This window comes from Eurosta solidaginis, chromosome 3, assembly GCF_040869045.1.
Source record: "Eurosta solidaginis isolate ZX-2024a chromosome 3, ASM4086904v1, whole genome shotgun sequence".
Taxonomy (NCBI): Eukaryota; Metazoa; Arthropoda; class Insecta; order Diptera; family Tephritidae; genus Eurosta; species Eurosta solidaginis.
This window is the reverse complement of record NC_090321.1, coordinates 210,536,486-210,547,528: the sequence shown is the minus strand read 5'-3', so window position 1 is coordinate 210,547,528 and position 11,043 is coordinate 210,536,486. Positions and strand designations below refer to the sequence as shown.

Here is an 11,043-nt window from a genome sequence, read left to right as displayed (position 1 = left end):
GTATGGAGCTGCTTTTTTAAATCCTTTTTTTTTAATATCTTATTTTCATTTTCTAATCTAATTTCCTCTGCATTTTTTCGTTACAGAAAGTGTCGTGCAAAAATAAAATAAACCAAAGAGTTCAACCGAAGACACCCCACAAGAGTAAGTGCTGATGAAGTATTTTGTGACCATATGTAGCATATAAAATGTAACTCGGTTATAAAACATATCTGAGCCGAATGTGAAAATAAGAAACAGTCTATGAACGACATAGCAAATTCATGAAAAAGTTGTATGTCAAAGAGGAAAGCCACTTTTGCGAACATAGAAAAATCAATGTCAGTATTCACTGTGGAAACGACAAGAGCAAGGAATAAAAGCAATAAAAAGCACGCCGAACAAATATCACCCACAACGACCTGATCACACACATACACATTCGCATCCTTCGAACACATGCATAAACAATCAACCAAAGTTATTTGGCTTTGCAATGCTATCTAGGCCGCCGACAGAAAAATGGCAGCTGACGACTATTGCTTTGCCAAATATTCTACGGTATACAACAGGCAGATAAATATAAAAAGCAACAAAAACAGTAAAGAAATTTACAACAAAACCAACAAAATTGTTGTAACGACTACAACAAGTATCAAAATGTGTTCAACACTTGTCAATGCACAGCTGTGGCGGCAACAATAACAACAATAGCAACAGCGAATAACACAGTAAAGAGAACAACAACAACAAAAACGATTTCAAATTACCAGTAAAACAACACTGAGCCCAACACAAACCGCATTGCTAACGTCGTCGCCCTCATCGTTGTCGTCGTCAACGCCACAGACACAGCCACAGGCATTACATACTTTGAGGAGCAAATGAAGAAAAAAGTGTAACAAAAAACGAGAATCATTGCAATCAGATCTTTACATACAAACATATGTGACTGGCTGTTGATTGCGTGGCGCTTTTGGTGAAACTGGCGCTGGTGGTCAACACGACCAACACAATCACGAAATATCAACCAGAAAAATTTTCAACACCAACAACAATGAATGCAACGAAATAAGCAAATAAAACGAAAAGTAAAATAGAAACAATTTAAAAAAAACTATGGCCCTAAAGAATCAAATCATACTAGTCCTTGGGCAATACGTGCGCATTGAAATCAGAATTGACACTCAGCAGTGTCAGTTGTCTCTTGCCTAAGATTATTGTTGTAATTTTTGATTTTTTTACACTTCAGTCAGTGAACTCAGTTTAAGCGATTTTTTCTTGCTGATGCAACCAAAAAAAATAAGAAACAACGCCAACAGCAAATAGCGCAAAACATCAACAACAATAAAAGCAGCAAAGCAAACAACAAAAAAAGATTACCAAAAAATAAAAATCAACTAAAAAATTTACATCAAAAGTCTACGCATAAAAGTCCAATTTGTAATTCTCTTCAAATTTTATTGGTTCACTCTTCTTTAGTCGCTTTTAAAATTGACTTTGAAAGTACGATTCATCTAAAATATCCTTTTTTCCCCATATCAACTTCCTTCGTCTGCACGGCAATCATCTGTGATTGAGTTCACCAAATCAAACAGAGAATTTTTGTTGCTAAGGCTAAATTCATCTTAGTCACTATAATAACAACAAGCAACGAAATGGCAACGAAATTTTGGTTGAGTGTTTGCTGGTGTGTGCTGGTCGGCTGGTTTCCGCTACTCGCCAATGGTTACCTGAATGTCTTCATTAGTCATCGAGAAGTTATCAAATTGATGGGTGAGTAGAGATTGTAAACAAAAATTTACAGATATTTTTTGTGAACAGGAAAAGTACAAAACATTGTTTTTAAAGTGGAAATTAAAATGAATTTTCTAAAAAAATTTAATTCTTTAAAAAAGTTTAAATTTGAGATTTTTAAATTTTTTAAAATACTAAAACTTGAAATGGACCACAACTAAAATTTTAAAATTTCAATTTTTGAAATTAGGAAATTTAAAAACTTTGAACAGTGAAAAAATATATCAAACAATTCAGAATAATATATATTCAATAAATTTTAGCTATATTTTTAAAATCTAGACCAACACTTTCCATGTAGACTTTAGGTACCAGGGCCCCAAACTCAGGTTAGGTTAGGTGGAACTGGACGACCATATATGGAGTGCATGAGTCCATAGCGTTACCAGAATTTCGTTGAACGACCAAACTGAAAACCCTATCAAAAACCACGACCTATATTATAAAATTACTTCGTCCCCTTGGCAAATACTAGAAGCTTTCTAGGACCAAGCCATTTGCTGCTTCTGATCTTGTAGCTTTATACCTCCTTATAGCTTGAGTTTTACACTTCCTAGCAATTTGTTTTGCATGTTAGGGGGCTTAAAATATACCCGCGGCAGGTATGCCTGTCGTAATAGGCGACTAAAATACCAAATTGATTCAAGGGGTTGTGTGGCGCAAACGCTTTCAAAGGATTGCGCAATATATAGCTTCTCCAACTCAATTGTCAACCTCACCTACCCAAAGCGAATCCTCTTTCTGTAACAGCCATGGCACTGACAAACCCAAATTCCTCATGGATGTAAGGGGTGGGAGGGCTGTATGGCCTAGAAGGTTTTATGTGGTCATAGCAAATCATTCCCGAGATGGTCGCGCTAGTACCTTAATGGTGCTTATTACCGGAACGTGCAACAAGCATCTGACGCAAAAAAGAAATTCAGTCAGAAAACCCGTCATGAATCTACAATCCTATCTTTTTAATATTTAGAGTAACCTTGTTAGTAAGACCTACACATGATCTTCTCAGCCCCGCACTTGGTCTACGCCTTTATCACTTAATCGATCATGTGCAGCTCTCGGTTTCTCTTAAACTCGCCTAGTCTTAATGACAAGTCTACGGTACAAGCTTCTAGTGATGCGCCCTGTAGAGCTAGCTAAGCCGCTTTTCCATTCCCGTCTATTCCCATATGCTCAGGAACCCAATACATTCATAAATTTCTAACATACCTGATTATTTTCAGGGATTTCTTACACTCTAACACACTTTAAGATTTTGTGCTATGAAAGATTATAGCCTTAATTGCTGCATGGCTGTCAACGCAAAAATTGGCACGGCTGTAGTTTAAGCTTTTTTTCTCCAGTATTTCTACTGCTTCAGTTACGGCTGCTACTTCCACCTGAAAAACACATAATTATCTGGATCTGCTTAATTCCAGATCAGTACAGTATACCACACCCTTGCTTCTTTCACCACATAAGATCCTTCCACCTCTACTGTGGATTTGTAAACCCCGTCGAAGCTCAGATAGGCATCTGGGTAGTGTATACATCCCATGAGAGATAGAGTCCGTTTAGACCCACGTACACCCCAGCATTCATTCCCATGTATAAAGTGACGTCGAGGCCTCCTCCATCTCTTCCACGTTGAGCTTCCAGGACAACTTATTATCTACAATGATACCTAGATAGTTTGGGCAAAACTGCTCCGGTAGATCACACCTGGTATTAAACGCACAAGTATGAATATCCCAAAGCGCCTTATCCATCAAACAGCAAAATGGTTGGCACTGAAGGCATGACACCTGCAACGTCATCCATTTTGACGGGTCCCTCATCGAACCGATTGCACAATTGGTTCATTATCGGCGTACTTCAATAAAGTTAAGTCTATCCATGGTCACCGGTTTGGACATATTGTCCAGTAATTCTTACATTCCAAGTCTTTCTGTACATTCATATTCATCCTATGGAGTACCGTATCCACCGATTTGCCTTTGGTTTACGCATATTATATAAAAAAAATAAAATTTCATCCGTGGTGGAATTTATATACACAATTTTTAGCCTCTCAAAGTTTTTGAGCAGAAATGGGTCTGCAAATTATTTTTTCCCCTTTGGTTGGAAAACGAAACGAGCAGTTCTCTAAGAGTTGGATACATGAATAAGTCTTATGCAAACGTCAATCGTTATCGTTAATCAATTCATTGATCGCTCTACTCGAAATGTGTTGCATGACAGGTAATATACTATCTGAGCCCGACGAATTAAACTTTGCAAAAGTTTTCACCACCCATACGATCTTTGTATCATTCACCAAGTCTGGCATTAACCGCTCCGCGATCGAATATAAGTGTTGCCAGCTGGCTCTCCTGCACCATCTTCTCTTGAAAAATGTGCATAGAAAAGCGTTTCAGAGGACTCCTCACTACTACGTGACCATACATCGTTCTATTTCTTTATCAGTCCCTCGACTATATTATTCCTATACTTTTCTCAACAGCGCTGTTTCGTTGTAGCACTCGATATCCGCACAGAATTTTTTCCACGAGGCTCTATTCACACTGTGGGCTTAGTGCTCGTAGGTCCTCAACAGATCCCTATATTCGTCCCTGCAGGTTTCGCTTTCCGCAACCTTTGCCGGCATAAACATTTTCACTGCCGTTTCTTTAACATGACTCAACTCCTTGCTCCATCGTGACGGCTTTGCTTTTCTTCCGAATTTTCTTTGGGACAAGTTTTGTTGTTCGCTGTCATAAGCGTTTTTGATAGAAAGTTAGTGGTTTCCTTACAATTTCTTATTTAGTGGCTATTTCTTTGGGTTGTTCCAGTTTTTACACTAAGTTGAGCAGAGCTTACAGAGTATATTAACTTTCATTGGATAACGGTGGGTTGTACAGGTATAAAGGAATCGAGATAGATATAGACTTCCATATATTAAAATCATCAGTATCGAAAAAAAATTCGATTGAGCCATGTCCGTCCGTCCGTCCGTCTGTCCGTTAACACGATAACTTGAGTACATTTTGAGGTATATTGATGAAATTTGGTATGTAGGTTCCTGGGCACTCATCTCAGATTGCTATTTAAAATGAACGATATCGGACTATAACCACGCCCACTTTTTCGATATCGAAAATTTCGAAAAATCGAAAAAGTGCGATAATTCATTACCAAATACGGATTAAGCGATGAAACTTGGTAGGTAAGAAGGTAATTTAGAAGTTTTGCAAGCTGTAATTTGGCAGTCGTTGAAGATATCATGATGAAATTTGGCACGAACGTATCTCTTATTACTATATGTATGCTTAATAAAAATTAACAAAATCGGAGAACGACCACGCCCACTTTTACAAAAAAAATATTTAAAGTCAAATTTTAAAAGAAAAGTTGATATCTTTACAGTATATAAGTAAATTATGTCAAAATTCAACTCCAGTAATGATATGGTGCAACAAAATACAAAAATAAAAGAAATTTTCAAATCCGCCCTTTTTCATTTAATTTGTCTAGGATACATTTATGCCATATGTCGAACAAAACATTACCAATCCATGTGAAATTCAGTAGAGGCTTAGATTCTAGGACGATAGCTGCTTTCTGTGAAAAAGGGCGAAATCGGTTGAAGCCACGCCCAGTTTTTATACACAGCCGACCGTCTGTCCTTCCGCTCGGCCGTTAACACGATAACTTGAGCAAAAATCCATATATCTTTACCAAAGTCAGTCCACATACTTATCTGAACTCACTTTATATTGGTGTAAAAAATGGCCGATATCCGACTATGACCACGACCACTTTTTCGATATCGAAAATTACAAAAAATGAAAAAAATGCCATAATAATATACCAAATACGAAAATAGGGATGAAACATGGTAATTGGATTGGTCTAATGACGCAAAATATAACTTTAGAAAAAAATTTTGTAAAATGGGTGTGACACTTACCATATTAAGTAGATGAAAATGAAAAAGTTTTGCAGGGCGAAATCAAAAGCCCTTGGAATCTTGGCAGGAATACTGTTCGTGGCATTGCATATATAAATAAATTAGCGGTACCCGACAGGTGTTGTTCTGGGTCACCCTGGTCCACATTTTGATCGATATCTCGACAACTCCTTCACATAAACTACCACCACTCCCTTTTAAAATACTCATTAAAACCTTTCATTTGATACCCATGTCTTACAAACAAACTATAGAGTCACCCCTGGTCCACCTTTATGGCGATACTCGAAAAGGCGTCCACCCATAGAACTAAGGCCCACTCTCTTTTAAAATACCCATTAACCCCTTTCATTTGATACCCATATCGTACAAACAAATTCTAGAGTCACCCCTGGTCCACCTTTATGGCGATATCTCGAAAAGGTGTCCACCTATAAAACTTAGGGCCACTCCCTTTTAAAATACTCACTAACACCTTACAGTTGATACCCATATCGTACAAACAAATTCTATAGTCACCCCTGGTCCTCCTTTATGGCGATATCTCGAAAAGGCGTCCACCTATAAAACTTAGGCCCACTCCCTTTTAAAATACTCACTAACACCTTACAGTTGATATCCATATCGTACAAACAAATTCTAGAGTCACCCCTGGTCCACGTTTATGGCTATATCTCGAAAAGGCGTCCACCCATAGAACTAAGGCCCACTCTCTTTTAAAATACTCATTAACACCTTTCATTTGAGACCCATATCGTACAAACAAATTCTAGAGTCAGCCCTGGTCCACCGTTATGGCGATATACCTAAATGGCGTCCATCTATAGAACTATGGCTCTTAAAATATTCTTTAATATCTTCCATTTGAAACCCTTTTCATACAAACACATTACAGGGTTACCTTAGGTTCATTTTACTACGAGGTGATTTTCCCTTATTTTGTCTCCATAGCTCACAACTGAGTATGTAATGTTCGGTTACACCCGAACTTAGCCTTCCTTACTTGTTTAATATTGGCTCTGTCCGTTGAACTAGGGTTTCAAAAGTTTCCTCCTTAATACTAACTCTTTAATGGAATGCTGAAGCCGGCATGCGCGTAGTCTGCGAAGGATGATCTATAAAAAACTCTGCAATAATATAAGCATGCGAAAAATTGTATTTCTTGAATTTATCTTTTCAAATGTTTGCTTTGGACGAAAATGGCAAGGAAAATTTTAAATATAATGAAATGCAAGCCACCAAAAATTCTATAGATTGTAAATTATCCTCAAAAAGGTCCTAGACGCTAGTCATCACACTCCTCATTAATCTAGGGCGTTAATCATACAATTAAATAAAAGCCTTGGACGCGTCAAATTCTTCCAAAGACTTTTCTCGACTCGGGCCAAATATGCTTGTCCCTCCTCGAACTCCAAAGTATTTTGATGTCGCTTCTATCGGACTGTATCTAATACTTGTTCCAAATATAAGCTAAATCGGACCACAAATTCGATTTTTTTAAATATTTTGATCCATGCGCCACCTATCGGAGTTTTGTTTCTTATTATTGCATTATCATCGGGTTCTGAACTATATTCCAAGTTTCAAGCTTGTAGCTTTTCGCGAAGTTACTTAAATTTTAATTACAAAATTCGTTCACAACGTCCTGTCAAGTCAAGCTAAATAAAACAGTTTAAAAAAAATTACAAAGAGGATTAAAAACCCCAATGGATGGGCATTTCTCCTCTGGCTTTGTATTTTGTAATAACGATTTACTACTAACTGGGAGCATTTTATAGGTTTTTTTTTCTCTAACTGCTAACTGGCATATCATATAATTTTTCTATAAAGGTTTTCCGTCGAGTAAAGCCCACTTTGGTGGCTCTCACAAACTAAACAAGTAAGGAAGGCTAAGTTCGGGTGTAACCGAACATACTCAGTTGAGAGCTATGGAGACAAAATAAGGGAAAATTACCATGTAGGAAAATGAACCTAGGGTAACCCTGGAATGTGTTTGTATAACATGTGTATCAAATGGAAGGTATTGAAGAGTGTTTTAAGAGGGAGTGGACCATAGTTCTATAGATGGACGCCATTTAGGGATATCGCCATAACAGTGGACCCGGGCTGACTTTAGAATTTGTTTGTACGATATGGGTATCATATGAAAGGTGTTAAGGAGTATTTTAAAAGGGCGTAGGCCTTAGTTCTATAGGTGGACGCCTTTTCGAGATATCGCCATAAAGGTGGACTAGGGGTGACTCTAGAATTTGTTTGTACGATACGGGTATCAACCGAAAGGTGTTAGTGAGTATTTTAAAAAGGAGTGGGCCTTAGTTCTCGACGCCTTTTCGAGATATAGCAATAAAGGTGGACAAGGGATAACTCTAGAATTTTTTTGTACGATATGAGTATCAAATGAAAGATGTTAATGAGTATTTTAAAAGGGAGTGGGCCTTAAATCTATAAGTGGACGCCTTTTCGAGATATCGCCATAAACGTGGACCAGGGGTGACTCTGCGAAAAGTGTTACTGAGTTTTTCAAAAAGGAGTGGGCCTTAGTTCTATAGGTGGACGCCTTTTCGAGATATCGCCATAAAGGTGGACCAGGGGTGACTCTAGAATTTATTTGTGCGATACGGGTATCAACCGAAAGGTGTTAGTGAGTATTTTAAAAGGGAGTGGGCCTTAAATCTATAAGTGGACGCCTTTTCGAGATATCGCCATAAACGTGGACCAGGGGTGACTCTAGAATGCGTTTGTGCAATATGGGTACCAAACGAAAAGTGTTACTGAGTATTTTAAAAGGGAGTGGGCCTTAAATCTATAAGTGGACGCCTTTTCGAGATATCGCCATAAAGGTGGACCAGGGGTGACTCTAGAATGCGTTTGTGCAATATGGGTATCAAACGAAAAGTGTTACTGAGTATTACAAAAAGGAGTTGGCCCTAGTTCTATAGGTGGACGCCTTTTCGAGATATCGCCATAAAGGTGGACCAGGGGTGACTCTAGAATTTGTTTGTACGATATGGGTATCAACCGAAAGGTGATAATGAGTATTTTAAAAAGGAGTGGACCTTAGTTCTACACTCAGAGAAAAACGCCGTTCTAAAATCCAGCACTACCGGACTCAACTCAAGCTTTTTATGTTCTTACTTTTTTGTTCTTGAAAAACGAACGACCTGTTCTTAAAACAACAACCTTGTTCTTGAACTGACACCATTTTCTTGAAAAAAGAACGGCCGGTCTTAAAATATGAACAAATGTTCTATTAATGAGAACGATGTTCTTAAACCAAGCCCAAGAAAAAAAAAACCGTACAATTCGTGTGCACTACAATGTTAAATACACCATTTGGCACCAGCTATCAAGCAGTTGTAGTGGCCCAGCGGCTATGATGTTGCGCTTGCGATCGTGTTGCGCGAGTTTGATCACCGCCAAACTCTGAATTTTTTAAAACAATTTTTTTTGTTCTATTTTTTTAACTCTTATTTTTCGTTCAGTTCCATTCACATATCCACAGGTAATTCTCAAACTTGTTATGAAATGTTTTAAGTATATATGCAGATTACATCTTTAAATAAGAATAATTTCTCAATAAGAGAAATGTAAGAGAAAATGCTTATTATGCATTTTTTCTTAAACTTTTGAATTTTAATAACAATTTTTTTGTTGTAAATATTCTCTATTTATGACAAAAATATTATTATTAATAAAAATTAAATAAATATATTTAAAAAAATACTTTCCCTCCCACCAAAAATCAAGCACGAACCGTTCTTAAATTGAGACCGAAAAATGTTAAATCGGCCGAAATCGTTCTCGAAGCGTGAGAACGAAAAATCCTAAATCAAGACAAAGTAGTGCTTGAAATGAGCACAGAAGGTTCGCACATCAATACCAAAGTGGTCATAAAATACGAACGGTGTGCTTGGAAAAACTGTTCTTAAAACAAGCCCATCGGTCACAAGTTAAGAAAAAACTTACTTAACAGACTTTTGTCAACGAATGTTCTTAATTTTGAACTTATTTCGTTCGTTTTAGAACGATTTTTTCTCTGAGTGTATAGGTGGACGCCTTTTCGATATATAGCAATAAAGGTGGACCAGGGGTGACTCTATAATGTGTTTGTACGATATGGGTATCAAATTAAAGGTATTAATGAGAGTTTTAAAAGGGAGTGGTGGTAGTTGTATATGTGAAAGCGTTTTCGAGATATCGACCAAAATGTGGACCAGGGTGACCCAGAACATCATCTGTCGGGTACCGCTAATTTATTTATATATGCAATGCCACGAACAGTATTCCTGCCAAGATTCCAAGGGCTCTTGATTTCGCCCTGCAAAACTTTTTCATATTCTTCTACTTAATATGGTAGGTGTCACACCCATTTTACAAAATTTTTTTCTAAAGTTATATTTTGCGTCAATAGACCAATACAATTACCATGTTTCATCCCTTTTTTCGTATTTGGTATATTATTATGGAATTTTTTTCATTTTTAGTAATTTTCGATATCGAAAAAGTGGGCGTGGTCATAGTCGGATTTCGCCCATTTTTTACACCAATATAAAGTGAGTTCAGATAAGTACGTGAACTGAGTTTAGTAAAGATGTAGCGATTTTTGTTAACGGCCGAGCAGATGGACACACGGCAGACTGTGTATAAAAACTGGGCGTGGCTTCAATCGATTTCGCCCTTTTTCACAGAAAACAGTTATCGTCCTAGAGTCTAAGCCTCTACCAAATTTCACAAAGATTGGTAATGTTTTGTTCGACATATGGCATTAAAAGTATCCTAGTCAAATTAAATGAAAAAGGGCGGAGCCACGCCCATTTTGAAAATTTATTTTATTTTTGTATTTTGCTGCACCATATCATTACTGGAGTTGAATGTTGACATAATTTAGTTATATACTGTAAAGATATTAATTTTTTTTTTAAATTTGACTTTAAAAAAAAAAATTTTTTTTAAGTGGGCGTGGTCGTTCTCCGATGTTGCTAATTTTTACTAAGCATACATACAGTAATAAGAGTAACGTTCCTGCCAAATTTCATCATGATATCTTCAACGACTGCCAAATTACAGCTTGCAGAACTTCTAAATTACCTTCTTTTAAAAGTGAGCGGTGCCACGCCCATTCTCCAAAATTTTACTAGTTTTCTATTCTGCGTCATAAGTTCAACTGACCTACCAAGTTTCATCGATTTATCCGCATTTGGTAATGAATTATCGCACTTTTTCGATTTTTCGAAATTTTTGATATCGAAAAAGTGGGCGTGGTTATAGTCCTATATCGTTCATTTTAAACAGCGATCTGAGATGAGTGCTCAGGAACCTACAAACCAAATTTCATCAAG

The 11,043-nt window shown here is 37.2% G+C and overlaps 1 protein-coding gene across 1 annotated transcript in view; it reads left to right on the top strand.

The window, feature by feature from the left end:
* Window positions 1-471: 471 nt before the first annotated feature.
* Drl-2 (Derailed 2) overlaps window positions 472-11,043 on the top strand; it is a 242,716-nt gene continuing 232,144 nt past the window's right edge. The window contains exon 1 of the mRNA XM_067777997.1: window positions 472-1,755. Coding sequence (XP_067634098.1) covers window positions 1,638-1,755 — 118 coding nt within the window. The 5' untranslated portion in view covers window positions 472-1,637. The remainder of the gene's footprint in view (window positions 1,756-11,043) is intronic.